Below are 15,681 nucleotides of genomic sequence, written 5' to 3'. Positions count from 1 at the left end.
GTACCTTGATTGTTCTGAATGTGCAGTACAGATTAGAACTTCTTGAAAGAAGAAATGCAAGAGGAAGTAATTTTGATGAACTGTTTAGAGAATTAAGAAAGTAAAAAGGTCTCTAATCCTATTTGAGGAAGATTCTATAAGTGTTTTAAATTTAGTGTTGTAGTTAGCTGGGATTTCGATGTCACCTTAATTCTGATTTCCTCTTTAAAATAGGTCTTCCTTTTTCATAGAAGTCATTTGTCCAGCTTGAGCCTTAATTTTCCTTATGGATATTTACAATGCAAAGAAATTGAAATGAGAAAATCTAAGCATGTTTGCATTTTTACAGTACTTTAACAGTTGTAGAGTAACTGTTTATTAATTGTTCTTCCAGATTTTTCATGTAGATGGTCTCCTGGAAAACATGATAAACAGTAGATGTAAATTCTTATATTATTCTCTTGAATTTGCTCTGTTCAAAAGGCAGACAAGATGAAAACACAAACTAATTAATTATTCCAAAGAATAATATCTGGTTTTCTACTGCAATCCAAAAGGATTTGAATTTCTTTTATGAAGAGTACCTCTGGATGCAGTGTAATAAATTTTATGCCAGCATTACAGTTGAACTAAATCTCTTAGTCAGTTTGGGAGAAAAAAAATCAAAGGAAAAAGACATTATGAAAAATTGAATTGTTGCAGAGTAGTAAAACACCCACAAACCCTAATACTATACTAATGTAAGTCTTCAGATGATGACTGGGGATGTGATGCAATTCCACATGATTGTGGAGAATCTTGCCCTGTGATATCAGATGCTAGTACCATTCCTGTTTTGAAAGGATAGGTCTTTGAGTGCATGTAGGCTACACAGTGCAAGAATTCTAACTCCTGTGGAACTACTGATGATAAACAGAATTGCTGACAGGCAGAGATTGAGTACATGTTCTGTCTCTGTACTGCTGTACTGTACTGCTTTACCATATTTTCCTAGTCTCTGCTGCTTTTCTGTATGTCTTAGATATGTCTGTATGTCTTTTGAGATGATAGAGCATGTGGGGGTTCAACTGTGCAGATATATAATACTGCATTTCAGCATTTCTAGGGCACTTAATAAGTTGCCATGTTTTTGCATCGTATGAAAGGACCAAGTGTAGTTCAAATAGAACAGCTAAACTAGATTCAATATGTCTAGAAAAACTAACTCCAGATAGCACAACAAATTGTTTCTTGGTAGTAAATGGTACATTTGAAGTTAATATTGGCATTGAGCAAGAAAGAGTATCAGCATAGATTCATATGTAATTTCCATACACAAACCTTATACAAAGTAAATTTTGGCTTCTTGTACTGTCACAATAATGACTTTATATATATATATGTATGTACATAAACAGTATTGGATCCTTTACAACTGCAGCTGGGGAAGTTGCTGCACCTTCAAACAGCAGTATGCAAACCAAACAACTAGAGAGTGCAGCAGACCCTGTTCCAAAGTTGCAGACGGCTCAAAAACGGTTGGCTGCTGAGCCTAAAGAGAATGATTTTCCTCCTTCCAAGAAAACTCTATCTACTGTTGCAGCGGAAGATAACCTGGAAACCACTTACAAGGTGAGATCATAATTCATGAGTTTTCATGCATGGGGTAGATGCATAATAGAGCATTTTAATTATGATTTTTTTTAATGCTGTCACTTGCTTGAACTGCCTAAACAACTTAAAAGGAAAATCAATACCTATAGATTGCTTTTAATTTTTAAATCATCAACAGGTTTTGGGTGTTCATTTGTTTATTTATTATTAGGGTTTTTTGAGAATCTGTAGGCTCTCAGGTTTTTTTAATTAGACTTTCTAGTAGACAGACTGGTAATATGTCTTACTTGGTTCATTCTGTGTCAACCTTATGACAATGACATTTCAGAAGAGAAAACTCTGGAGGTATATTGGATGACTGGCAGGATGTCTAGGTTCACTGAATGATGTTTTGAATCTGCATTGTGTCTGTTACATGAAGAAGCTGTTAGATAGATATCTTCCTATTGACTCTTAACATAACAGGTACTAGTTTAAAAGAGCAAGCTGCTAATGAAAATAAGCTACCCTCTTTCCAGCTTCCTTCTGTGCTTCTTTACAATATGGCCAAGGCTGTGGCATCAACTACAATTGGTCTTTTTAAGTGGGCTAAGATTGTATAGTGTACGTTGGTGTAGGAATGGGTGGTAATTCCTCACATGATTCAGAGAGCTTTTCTAGGAAGGGATGGATAACAGTCTTCTTCTTTCTTTGATCTCTTATCTCAGTGTCCTTTTCTTGAGTAATTTATCATAAGAACACATTGAAAAGCCTGCTCAAGAAATGAGTTAAGTGATTAATGATAGTGCATTGTCTTTTGTATCTGTCCTGCTCTTGGAACTGTGTATGTATGATATGATTTTATCATCTTCATTGTCTCTTCTGTATTGAGAGCAATGAAAAACCTTTTTTTTTTTTTTTTTTTTAATACAGGGTTATTCAATGAAATCCACAGATGTGCCAGTGGTAACTTCTGGTACGTACCTTTAAACTTGTAAACCAAAGTATAATGAATGTAAACACAGCACAGCTTAATACTGGTTGTCATGCTAAATAGTTCTGTCTGAAGCCATCTAATACAGAAGTAGAAGCAAATTTTCCTGGTACTACATTAATACGACCATTCCATGCTTTCTGCTATAAACTAGGTGTGCCAAATTATGTAAATGTTATTAATTTGATAATGGTTCTAAAAGCATTGCTGTACCTAGTTTATTGGTAAATTTGAGAGGGGTTTTTGACTAAACATGTTATCTTCTGTTAAGCAAATATTTCCACCTGTTAAAGAGCACTAATAATCAAAAGTATTAGCTGGCATCTTAACCACACTATGCCAAAGTAGTTTGTTTTATATTGTTTTGCATTTTTACTAAAAAAAAAGTATGTAGTTGTTTAGGTCCTTAATCTGCCTCTGAAGAAACAAAGAAAAAGCAGAACTGCTGACAATGCAATCTTTATTGATCTGAGCCTGTGAAGGGCTTGGTGAATTGTAATTTTGGCCCTGAAAAAGACTTCTAAGGGAAGTTGTAAAAGCTTAAACAGCTAGGTGGCTAGACTAAGTTCTGTGGTGTGCTGCAAAGGATGAGGGTGAAGAGTGTGCTGTAAAATTTAAAACCACACTTATACCAGCTTTTCCCCATAACATCTGTATGATCTTACGGGCTTTAAAAGTAGACCATGAACTTTTAATTTGTAGTAGTGACTTATAAAAATAAATGGACAAATAAAACTAAACAAAAATTCAGCCCTTCTGTTGTAATGGTGCAAGCCATTTTAATACAGTGCATTTTTTGGGCTCCTATATTATCACTGAATTCTTTGACTCTCATCTCCTTTTACAGGGAATCGTTTTCAAAAAGCAGAGTCTTCAGCACAGGAAAACGTACTTACTTCTGTATTGTTGTCTGAGCCTATCTCACAACTGGCTGAGAGAAGCCAGCTTGAGACTTCAAAGAGTTTAGGGAAAGCACCATTTGAGAATCCAGCATCCAAAAAGGAAGAGGAGGTTATGTCTAGATTAACTTCTAACAGAAAAGCAGAAATAAGTGGACAAGGAAGGCAGGAGAATGTGCATGAATCTGCACAGCTGGAACATACTGGAAGCCCAGTATCATCATCAAAAACTCCTTTACTCAGGTATTCAATAATTGCAATAATGTTTTCTCAGCTTGTTCTGTAAAAAAGATTGTGTTTCTATGTTGACATCTTTTCAGTACCATTGTTTGTGACCTGTATGGCTAAGAATCTATACTCTCCTGCAAATCAGGAAGGATCAAACTGTGTGCTTGGACATTTGCATTATTTTCTTCATTAAAAATGAGTAGATCAACTGGAGGGCACTAATGACATGTGTGTCTATTTGGACATGACAGATGCCTCTTGTCAGGCAGACATCCATTGGCTGTGAAAACAACTTGGGATAATTTGTTGTTTTCCATAGGTAAATTTCATGTGAGATACATACTCATCCACTTGTTTTGGTGTTGGTCCTGCCAGTAAGATTTGTTACTGGTACAGTACTGAGTACACTGAATTTTTAGGACTAAGTTCAGTCATTTCCAAAAAGCAGTTTCAATCTTGGCAGCTCAGAGTATATTCTTCTTTCCTGTCTGTTGACTTGATTTTTTAAATAAGCCTTTCTGTACTGTTTGTTTAAATGTTTTGAATTCCTGCTCTCTGTTGCTCCTATCTCAATTATTTTGATTATAATACTCCACTGGCCTCTTCTAATCTGTCATTTGCTTTTCCATTATGCTTGTGTGAGTACCAATACTACAAATAGTACCAATACTATTTATATCTGGGACATCCACAGCAAATTGGATAGTGATGCATTAACTTAAAGTTGACTTGCTAATTTGTAAACTCTTAACAACATGAAAAGGTAATGCTTTGTGTACCTCCTCAGTGCTGTGACTTCCATAAGCTCACTGGTCTGGGTTTGCTGCTGTAAGTAGGCTAAAACCCTGTAGCAGGTTGTCTGCTGTAGTCCCATACTTGGGGTCAGGTTTTCCATTGATTACATGAAGGATGCTCAGAACTTTCAGTTTAATCTTCAGAAGTGTGTCTCCATCCTTCTTGGAACCACTCTGAAAGTCTGGTAGCTTGTTACAAGCTATGGATTAGCAGCAAATAATAGGTTCCTGTTCTTCGGTTTAAAATTGTCAAGAATCTCTTTGACTGTTCAAAAAACCTCTTGTAGCAGAATATTCAGTAATATGAAGGCCTGTCTCAGAATGACCTTTTGGTTTTTGTCCTTAGAATTTTTGTATGTCCTGTAGGTGTGTGTTTGTTTCCTGTGTAGAGTTGTACTCCTGCAATGCTATTTATGTCTTAATTTTATGGAGCAATCCTATGACATCTTGATTATATTTGTTTTGAACAGAGGTGGACGAAAACCATTGGGGTTTTTATCTTTAATTTGCAAAAAAAGTAATTCTGAATCTGCAGAAGACACCAAAGGGAATAGAGGGAAGATCCAAAAGCCTCGAATTGTGACTCCAAAACGAAGTCTAAAGAAACCCATTGCTTCCACTAAGGATGATAGGGAATCCTGTTCTCTTCCCTCTACATCATCATCTGTGGAACGTGAGCATGTAGCTGCTGATGCTGCAGTTATGGTATGAGTTTACTTTTGAGCACCCATGCATTTCTAAAGTGTGAAGAACAGAGAATTGGTTCTCTCAGGAGTGGGTAGATTCATGTTTTGGGACCGGTATCTGCTCCAGTTGACAAATTGTGACTTGTGCATGTGTAGGAAACCTGTAAGGGAGCTAAGTTGATTTTTCTCTGCATGGATATCTATTTATTTCTCATTTTTAGTAAACTCTGATTTTTTTTCCTTTGGTCAAAACTTCATACATAATACTACATAAATAAAATACCCCTACAAAAGCTTATTTGCATATATATGTAAATATATTCATGCATACATACTGATGAAGGCTGTTAAAAGCAACCTTTTCTTGTTTTATCAGGTTCCAAGTAACAACTCATCTGAGAAGCCACTTCTCTGTGGTAAAGATCAAGAGAAGGAAGGAGAGCCAACCAAAATCTCTGAGTACTTTTTCAGTGACATCTTTATGGAAGTGGATTATTCAGAATAGCAAATGGATTTTATAAACACCTAGGATCACAGAATATACTGCAACAAGAAAAGAGTATTTTAAAAGTTAAAATTTGTAACTTTCTGATATTCATTATGCCACACTTACTGCCAGCCAATTATAACAGTACCAGATAAAATACCAGGAAAGTGGTTTCTTCAACATTCAAGGGAAACTGAACATACTCAAAAAGTGATGTAGCTGATTCAAAGGAGAAGAAGGAAAGGATAGGCTGAAAAGCCTCATCCCCTGCTCCTCTTCTAAAAAACTGGGTGCAATTACAAATAAACCCCCAAAACATGCTACTGGAACTAGGCTGCAAGGTAGGATGAAGAAATCATAAACCATTAATATCTTGAGCAAATTCCAGTACCTTTGTAAACTCCCTATAAACCATTATCACTAAGCCCTGTTGCATGGTAACAACCTGAATCTATGCCCCTCTACTGTAAAAGCTATGTGTTAGGGACACTCTTAGAGCTATCTCCAGATAAGAAAAGAAGCCTAGGGACCAGAAAGGTGTTAAAATCTCAAAAAAGCCTAGGGACCACAGAAACATGAAGGGCTCCACCCAGAGAGACATTATGATTTCAAGCTACATGGCTACTGACTGCTTCATCCCAATACAGAGTAAGGACAACCAAAATGCAGTCAGTACAGGTTTTTTCCACTTTCTCAAGCCTCATGTTGGGCACCAAGACTGTATTTGTCTTGGTTTAGGGCAAACATAGGAGGAAGCTTTCAAAGGGGTCCCTCTAGAAAGCAGATTCAAGTGGCCTTTCCCATAACTGGTTTGGGAAAAGATTTCCTTTAAGAAAAATGGAAAAAATCTGTTTAACAAGTAAAGTATTCACAAGCATAAAAAATAAATAATATTAAACAATAAAACCTCTCACTGTTCTGAAGATAGGGCAAATTCAGAAAGTCCTTGTGGAGTGTAGCTCAGCTTGCTCAGTCTCTTATCAGTCCCTCTGGTGCTGGAAAATGCCGCATCCCAGGCCCTGGTGGGCCACAGATGTGAGCTCCTGGTGTTTTTGGGTTTTCTGTCCAGAGCAGGTTTGAACAGTTTCTAGAAAAAGAAAAGGCACAGTCCAGAGAACTTCTCTGCCTCAGCTAGCTAAAAAACAAACCTAACTAAAAAGCAAAGGAGAGCTCTCTCCCGGTGTCCATGCTGCAGACAACACAGTCCATGAGAAGGAATGCGGGGCTGTGAGTGCAGTTTCTGCAAACAAACCGTGCAGTTCTTTTCTCCCCCTTTGCTCTTGGAACCAGTCTTAGAGGTGCAGAACTTAATATCCAGCATAAACAGAACAGTGATTGGGGATACAAGCATTATAAAGGCACTCTCGACATTTTGTTAATTAATGCCATGAAGATGAAATGGACTCTTTCTGAAGCAAGCCGGGCACTTTCGAAATGTTGACATAGTCTAAACCACTACGGTGACATCTTTGGACCAGACTACCAACCACTGGCTTATGGTTTCACTTGTGTAGACACTGATAGTGAGTGTGTGACTATCCTACAGAAAAGTGCAATGAAATCATGTTTAATCTTGCAACAAGTATCATTTTAATGCTAATTTTTTTTGGTACTGACTATTCAAGTTCTTTACTACTTCTTGTGAAGTATGTTACATTAGAAGGAGGAATTAACTTTTTGGGGATAATGTGATATCTGAAGATCAGAATGCAAGTGCTGGGGGTGGTGTAGTAAATACATATGTACAAATGTCAAGCACTGCAGACATTTTTTTAGAATCTCCAAGTTATGTATTATTGTAAGAGTTTTTTTAACCACATAATTTAAAATATCCCAACCTGAAAAGCCCAATAGGATTGGTTAAAAATGTGTTGAAAACTCAAAACCACAATTTACTAGAAGATGATAGCACAAGGTAAATGTTTGCAACCTTTTTTATCACTTGGAGAAAGAGATTGATGTTTCCTAGTATAAATGTTAATTTTCTTCTAAACTGGAAAAACAAAGCTATAGATACAATTTCTTTTTCTTGTTTTAATATGTAGTTTTTTGTATATTTGCTGACTTCCTTGGTTTCCCTTGTGCAAAGTAGCACAAAGAAATGGGATTTAAACTATGATTAAACAATGTCACTTTTGAGGATTTGCTGCTACAAAGCAGTTGAATTAAAAGGGTTTTCGCATGTTGTGTGTCTGTTGGTGGTGTAACTTGCTATAAAATTCTGATGTAGGTTTAGATTTTAGTCTAAGTTTTTACTTACCTCATCAAGAAATTTGTCTTGATGAGGTATTCAGGTTTATGCACTCTCAAAGTCAAGTGGTCACTGAAAGATTAAATATTTAGTCTAAAACTCCTGCTTGCACGAGCTTGAGTAGTCCTAAAATTTTTCCCATTACTTAATAGTTGCAGGTACGTTTGCAAAATGATTTATTATGAATCGTGAAACTGATCTTTAAATGGTATTGTTAATGCTCTCAAGAAACCTATCATCAGGTTTAGACTGGGTAATCCTTTACTGGCAGGTAAATAATACAAATATGTAGTTAATTTTGAAATAGTTGATGAAGTTTGAGAATGTTTTTCTTTTCAGAAGTTATTAGCAAGGCTTCTGAAGGAACCTTTAAAATTTTGTCAGGGAAATACAGAAAGAAGCTACTTTTACTGTGAATTGGTATGTTAGGTGGTCTCTGCCAATGAAATGTCACTAGCAGAAGTATTCTTGAGGTGATGGAAAAGGGACTTGTGGTCCCAGTGTAGAGTAACTTACTTGAAATCATCTTACCAACCCACCTCCCCCCTCAAAAAACCCTCTAAAACAGCAACACCGCTTTCTGTTCAGATGGTACCTTGTGCTTTGCCTAATCCGTTTAACTTGAAATGTTTATCTATTGTTTTACTGTAAACATTATGAAAGAGATTAATGTATACATGTAACTCTATGTATTATATATCTTGTAGATATTAAGTATGCAAGTGTTTACTTCCTGATATGTGTCGCATGTTTATATCACTTGCACTCATAGAGCCTAAAAATAGATTCTTGGGGAGTGGCTATGAAATAATTGCTGTGAGTACCTTCTGAGTGAGTTCTGAGGGGATAATCATTCTACATTTAGTAGCATACATTTTAGCTTGCATTCATATTACAAGGGGGGGAATCAACTATTCCATTACTAAGATTTACGGTGCCTTATCTGCATTGTTAATTGGGGCTATGCTTTCTTTTTTCTTGCAGCAACTTACATGCACTTTGTTAGAGGATTTTTTTTAAGAACAAAATTAATTTGAATAGAAATAAGACAACTTTTTGTTCTGTTTTGTGTATGGAAGTTTTATAATGATGAAGGATATAGGAAAATACTATTGAAATCTCAATACATATGAATACCATTTTTACAAAGATATGGCATAAAACTGCTTTGCTTAGCATTGTCTGACACCCTGTATCATCACATATAAGCTTTCTGTGTCAAAGGAAGGAAGTAGTCCTATTCTGTATGTAAATTATGTGAATAAATTATTTTCTTTTACTTGTGTTTCTATTTCTTAAACTGTCGGTTGCAGTTTTTAAGTACTATTAAGTATAGGAAGCTAACGTGTGAACTACTAAAGGAAAGGCTGAAGTCTGGGCTGCACCACTGGGCACACAGGCCTGGTGGTACCAGGCTGAGTGTGGCTGAACAGGGGCATTGTCGTTGTTCCCTGGCTTTGTTTTAGAACCGAGCTTAATATACTTCGTATCAGACTGCTTGGTGTTACCTCTATATAATAAAGACCCTAACCCTTGACTTAAACTAAAACAGGAATGCTGAAGAATATCAGTTTTCACACAAGGGAGAAACTCCATCAAAGATCGGTTGTGTTTCAGAAAGAACTGTCCCTATTACTGTAGGGCACGTTTCTAAGAAGGGCAAGGGCTTTCCTCGGCTGTACAAGTATGTAGTCTTGCGTGAAGGGTGGGCCGTCCCAACACAATTCTTCGCAAGGGCGTGCTACAGCGTTAGCTCCTCCGGGGGACCGGGCGAGACCTCCGCGGCCGGGCCCGGCCCCGCTGTGCCCATTGGCTGCGCCGGGGGGAGTGGCGGCGGCGGCGGCGGCCTGGCTCGGCTGCCTCGGCTCGGCTTGCTCGGCCCGGCCATGCTGCTGGGCTCCCCGCGGCTCCCGGGCCGCTGCCTGGGGCTGCTGCGCCCGCTGCTCGCCCGAAGCTACCGCGGCGAGGCGGTGGCGGCCGTGGGGTCGCGCCCCGACGCGGGCTCCGCTCTCTACCAGGTAGGGCGGTGGGAGCGGCGGGGCCCGGGCGGGCCGCGGGGCGGGGCTGCACCATGGAGGAACCGGGACCGCCATGGAGGAGCCGGGACCGCCATGGAGGAGCCGGGACGGGGCGAGCACGTGTCCCGCCCTGCTCCCGAGCGCCCAGGCCTGTCCGTCTGTGCGGGCTGAGCCTGCAGATACCGTGTGAACACAGCCTGCGTCGCTGCAGTCGTCTGCCTCCTCACGGATATCTTTGCACCTTTAAATCAGGATGCCAGCTCTTGCTGTGTTTCAGGGTGATCGATAGCGTGCTGATGAGGTGGAGGCGGGGTCTGTAAACGGTGGAAGATGGAGCCTGATGATTTCGAAGTTGGATTTTTCCTTGTGTTTGCAAATTGATTCCCGAGTTGAAAACAGGTGGAATAGCTGTACAGAGTCATGGGCTTGCCTCCAAAAACATCGTATTTTGAGGAAGAGAGTTAGGTGTAATTCCAGTTGTCTTTACAAAGAGAGAGTGGTACTTCCATTCAGTATAAATAGATTTATTTTTAATGGGGCGTTATTCACGTCATCCTATTCAAAAATCATGTTTACTGTTAGGTTGAGAAAAACATGGCTTTAGGTATGGATCAAGGCTGATAGGAGGATATGTGTTTATTTTCATATTTGTTCACGTGGAATATAAAACAGTGCATGAAGCAGCAACATGTATTCTTACAGGCATAAGTCCATTGGTTCCGTGTTTGGTTCTGTGCTTTCTTTAGCAGCAACTAAATGTATGCGTATTATGTGTATGTATACATACAAAGCTTTTGTATGTTAAGTGTGTGTATTTACATGTACACATTCATATTTTGTGTACCAAAAAAATGACAGTATTTTAATAAAGATGTTCACTCATCTGAGCTGTCCCCAGATTCGCAGTTATGTCTGGGTGCCTTTCAACCTAAAAAGAAAATCGAGGCTTGGCAAAGTAGTTAATAGTGTTAGTATTTGGTAGAAACAATTTATGCGGCACCGTAAGTGCGAGCACTGCTTTGCAAACACAAAGAGCTGAGGCCCTGCTGTGAGGCACTTCACCATCTGGAAAAAGAGTAATATAGGGAATAACAGTGCAAACACAAGAAGACATTATGGTACATAATGAGGTCTTGCCTTCTTTCGCCAATGTCTATCTTTCTGGCTGTGAATTCAACTAGACAGGCTGGCTTTCATGATGCAAACAGTCTCTTGAACCAGATAGGAGAAAAGGTAATTTAAAAGTGAGTGAGTCTAAATTCTGGAAAAGAAAGAAAATCTCTTTGAAGATTCCAGGGTCTAGCTCTTACATCCCCTTTGGTGATGTAGCAGTAATTCCTGTAGCTTGTGGAGTAACTGCAGGGTTAGTCTGTAGGCTTTGCCTCTTAATTTCACATTAAAATTTGTAGAAATCCTCAAATTAACAGTAGAATTTTGCACAACTTACTGGTGCAAGGACAAGTTTCCAGAAAGAACTTGCTGCCAGTTCAGTGACCTTTCTTTTCATTATTTAGTGACAATAATGAAGAGCCCACAAATACATGGTAGAACTAGCATATTTATTTCCAATAGTAGTCTTTTCTGTGTGTATTCAGAATTATTTTAAAACATCCTTACTTCTCTTTGGTAAAGTATAGCAGTATTTTCTTCTGCCTTAAGGCATGAAAGATCATGATAGAAGTTAAGTGAATTTAAGCAACTCAGATGTTGTTGTGCAGTATTTTAATAGTTTATATAAAAAGTCCTTTCACAGTTTTGGTTTTTTTATGTAGAGCATCTAAACTAGCCACAATGAGTCAAAATCTAATTAGAAAGTCTGTGATTACTTTTCCTCTGATAATATCCTCTGCCCTTTTAGCTGCTTTTTTCCTATGTCGAAGGGGAGTTTTTAAGCACAGTAATGTGTGCAAATGGTGAGTGTGTTTAGAGAAAACAGACTGACTGAACAAGGAGAAACAGGGAAAAAATTTTATGTGTAAAGGTGCAGAATGACCCAGCCAGACAAGCTGAACACTGTTGCAAAGCAATATTGGGTGTTGTGACAACTACAGACTTTTAAAACTATGGAATTACAAGATACATTTTTATGTTTCAATATAGTATATTTGTAGCAATTACAAAGGCAGAAAAATATGTTATTTTGAAAGTCCCTGTACAGCCAAAGCACTTCAAATATGAGATGAATCTATACGTTATTTTATTTCTGCTTTGCTTCTTTGCGTTTCAGTACCTAAGTGAACAAACTCAACTGCAATATTTGCAGCTTCTTCTTAAAGCAAACCTTAAGTATGAGTGTTCAAATATATATGAACACAGAGTTACTAGTTGGTTTTTTTTTCTGTCAAAGTAGACTCAAACATTATATAAATGAGAATTAGACAAGGCAATAATATCTTTTTGTGCAGCATGTTCTTTTATTGCAGTTGCACTTTCCAAAAAGGTATAAAGTTTTTAATGTGTCTGCAAAAAATCCCCAACAATTTAAGCTTGACTAATACCTTTAAATTAAAAAACTGTAAAAAAAAAAACCCAACCTGTTGTAATGTGCACATGGAGTTCTGGATAATTCTGATAGAAATGGTGAGCTCAGTACTGATTCACTCATATTCAGAATATGAGTGTTTGTTTTTCTAGAGGTATAATGACAAGAACACCAGCTTTAAAAAAAAAAAATCCCACCTTTTGTTTTATCTTTTTTTTCAACCTAAACAATAAGAATCTAAGCAGTGTTTACCAAAATCTATTTGACCTAGGTCATTCATCCTTTAGTACAACTCATAAGAGCATTTAATTTGAATCTGCATTTTTTTCAAAGTTAGATTTAAAATGCAAACAGACCTATGCCAAAAATAAACAAAATCTAAGAAACAGCACTTCAGCTCTGTATGACTAGTTCTCTTTTAATTTATTAAATTCAGAACTAGTCTGTTAGTATCTAAAAGAGTAAGACTTTTTGTAAAGAATTTTCATTAAATACTTTGTGGTGCTTGAGAAAAGCCAGTACAAAGGTAGAAATGTTGCTGCTTTAAAGACAATACAGAGACAGTATTTAGTAAATAAAACTGGATTTGGAAGAGAAATTAGTCTTGCACTTCCTATGTTTGTTTATTAGAAATTAATATAGTTACCCATGGTTGAATTTAAAATTCTGTTTTGTTCCCCACTTAGGAAAACTATGAACGAATGAAAGCACTTGTATCTGAACTACAAGAACAAGCAGAAAAAATCAGGTTAGGTAAGTGTGATAGTCTAGAATAATAACCTGGCACTTGGCCTTGTACCTCAGGTAGTTGGCCTTGGCTCATTGATCCAGCCTGTCAAGATCCCTCTGCAGAGTCTTCCTGCCCTCCAGCAGGTCAGCACTCCCATCCAACTGAGGATTACTGAGGGTGCACTCAATCCTCTGTCCAAATAGTTACTAAACTTAAAAACTTAAGCTTACTAAACAGGACTGAACCCAAAACCAAGCCCTGGGGAACCCCATTACTGGCCACCCATGAGCTGGATTTAACTCCAGCCACCTCTTCTCTCTGGAGGTGAGGTGTCCAGACAGGGCCTTTTACCCAGCCCAAGAGTACACCAATCCAAGCCACAAACGCTGTGGGAAGACAGCGCCAAAGGCTTTGCCAAAATTCACAGAGACAACATCCACAGCCTTTCTCTCATCCACTAAGTGGGTCATCCTGTTACAGAAGGAGACCAGGTTGGTCAAGCAGGACCTGCCTTTCCTAAACCTTTGCTGGCTGGGCCTGATCCCCTGGTTGTCCTGTACATGCTGCATAATGGCATTCGGCACGGTCTGCTCCATGTGCTTCCCTGGCACCACTGGCAGACTGGCAGGCCTGTAGTTCCCTGGATTGTCTCTCCAGCCTGTCTTGTAGATGGGTGTCATGCTGACTAACTTCTGGTCACCTGGGACCTCCCTGTTTAGTCAGGCCTGCTGGTAAATGATGGAAAGTGCCTCTGTGAGCTCTTCCTCACTACCCTTGGGTGGGTCCCATCTGCCCCCATAAACCTGTGTGTCACGTGTAAGTAGTGTAGCAGGTCACTAACCAGTTCGCCTTGGATTAAGAGGGCTTCAGTTTGGTCCCTGTCCCGATCTTCCAACTCAGTGGGCAGGTATCCAGTTAAGGACTGAATCAAGAAAGGTACTAAGTACCTTTCCCTCATCCTCAGTCACTGTATTTCCGCATGCATCCAATAAAGGATGGGGATTCTCCCTTGTCCTCCTTTTATTGGTTGACCTTTTCCAAGTTCCTAACTGTAGTTGTGCTGGCAGAGAGAAAGCAGGTCTGTAGTAGTTTAAAAGATTGAAGTCTATGTTTATCCTTTTTGACTTGTAAGACTATCTGAATGAATTGCAGTTGACTATAATTAATGGAAACAATAAAATTAAAACCTTCAATAAATGCTTAATTAAACTGCTAGAGGCTGAGCATGTAGCTTTAATTCTGTCCTTTCTGTGACTATCATGATACTGTTTTTGTCATTTTATATGCTATTTCTTATATAATGCATTTTCTTTTACAACTTTGGAATGGAGCTCAGTTAAGATTCTGTGCTCAGTGCTTTTTCTTTCTTGCTGTGTAACAGGGGTCCAGAGTTTCCTGAGATGTTAAAGCCCATGGACTGCCTCTGTCTTTTATGGCTGTAGAGACTATTCAGCAATTCATGAACTAATTATGCATGTCTTGTGAACTAAAGATTATAGCCTTCTTCCTTGCTGCTTATCTTCCTGTTCTTGCCTGTTACACAATGCGAGGACAAGACCATAGTGCTCATCTTCCCTTCATCTGAGCAACCTCTACCAAGATGTTACTACACAGTTTTGAAGGATATTGATTGAAATTGCTTTACCTATCATTTAAGTATATAAGAAAAATTAGGCACCTATGTTGAATACTTCTGAAAGACATGTGCAACATTTTTAGATTTCACTGTAAAATCTGTCTGTCAGAGGGTGAGTTCTTGTTTGAGGTCTTTGTAATGAATGCTTCATTTGTTAGCTGTTGTTCAGTGTGTAGGGTTTTCCTGAACCCATATCCCACTCTGCTGAGTAATCCCCAGCTGTGCAACAGGAAGTGGTCCCTGCCACTTTACAACAGGTGGTTTTCTGGCAGAAAGCACAAGTAGGTGAGATACCTTTAATCTCCATGACTGACCATAGCATATCAGCAGTCACAGGAGTGTAGGCATTGTTGTAAAGGAGAAATAAAGAAGAGGTTAATAATAAATGCCTCCAAGTTTGTTTCATTGTTAAGGACACTACTCAGAATGGAGGCTAGTGCAGGGCAGAGTGTCTTGATGTTGGAAGAGGAATGTTCAATAGAATGGCTACAGGGCCTGGGAAGCAGGTATTTGTGATTAGTGTGTGAAGAGGAAGGGTGCACAGAGATGACAAAAGTCTCAGGATGGAAATTATTTTTGCAGCATCACACAGTGTAAATGAGAGACTTTAGAGGTCAGAGATAATGTAGTTATGATGTAAGATGTTCAGAACATTTTTGAGAGTAGCAGCTCTGTGGGTGGATATGAGAGGTTGTTTCTTAAGAAACTTGTACAGGAAGAATTTACAAGATTTAGGCTTAAGCTGGATATATAGACCTAATGAACTGGCTGAACTGAAAGTTAGTTATAGACATTCTGGCATGCCTAACAGGTAGGAAATTATGTGTGTAGTGATGAAGGAAGGAGGTGGGAGAAAGGACTTCAAAGGTAGGCTTAGAAACTCTGTTTCAGTGATGCCTAGCTGACAGAGAAATCGTGGAGTCTC

At 38.6% G+C, this 15,681-nt stretch overlaps 2 protein-coding genes across 2 annotated transcripts in view; both read left to right on the top strand.

The window, feature by feature from the left end:
• The window catches only part of BDP1 (B double prime 1, subunit of RNA polymerase III transcription initiation factor IIIB), a 53,114-nt gene extending 43,945 nt beyond the window's left edge, over positions 1 to 9,169 (top strand). The window contains exons 38-42 of the mRNA XM_062512803.1: positions 1,377 to 1,590; positions 2,485 to 2,527; positions 3,393 to 3,687; positions 4,937 to 5,171; positions 5,529 to 9,169. Of these exons, the coding sequence (XP_062368787.1) occupies positions 1,377 to 1,590; positions 2,485 to 2,527; positions 3,393 to 3,687; positions 4,937 to 5,171; positions 5,529 to 5,657 (916 nt within the window). The 3' untranslated portion in view covers positions 5,658 to 9,169. The remainder of the gene's footprint in view (positions 1 to 1,376; positions 1,591 to 2,484; positions 2,528 to 3,392; positions 3,688 to 4,936; positions 5,172 to 5,528) is intronic.
• Positions 9,170 to 9,776: 607 nt separating this feature from the next.
• Positions 9,777 to 15,681, top strand: part of MCCC2 (methylcrotonyl-CoA carboxylase subunit 2) — a 34,376-nt gene continuing 28,471 nt past the window's right edge. The window contains exons 1-2 of the mRNA XM_062513232.1: positions 9,777 to 9,908; positions 13,077 to 13,143. Coding sequence (XP_062369216.1) covers positions 9,777 to 9,908; positions 13,077 to 13,143 — 199 coding nt within the window. The remainder of the gene's footprint in view (positions 9,909 to 13,076; positions 13,144 to 15,681) is intronic.

This window comes from Cinclus cinclus, chromosome Z (genome assembly GCF_963662255.1).
Source record: "Cinclus cinclus chromosome Z, bCinCin1.1, whole genome shotgun sequence".
Lineage (NCBI taxonomy): Eukaryota > Metazoa > Chordata > Aves > Passeriformes > Cinclidae > Cinclus > Cinclus cinclus.
The sequence above is the reverse complement of the archived record's forward strand: the minus strand, read 5'-3'. Positions and strand labels throughout refer to the sequence as shown.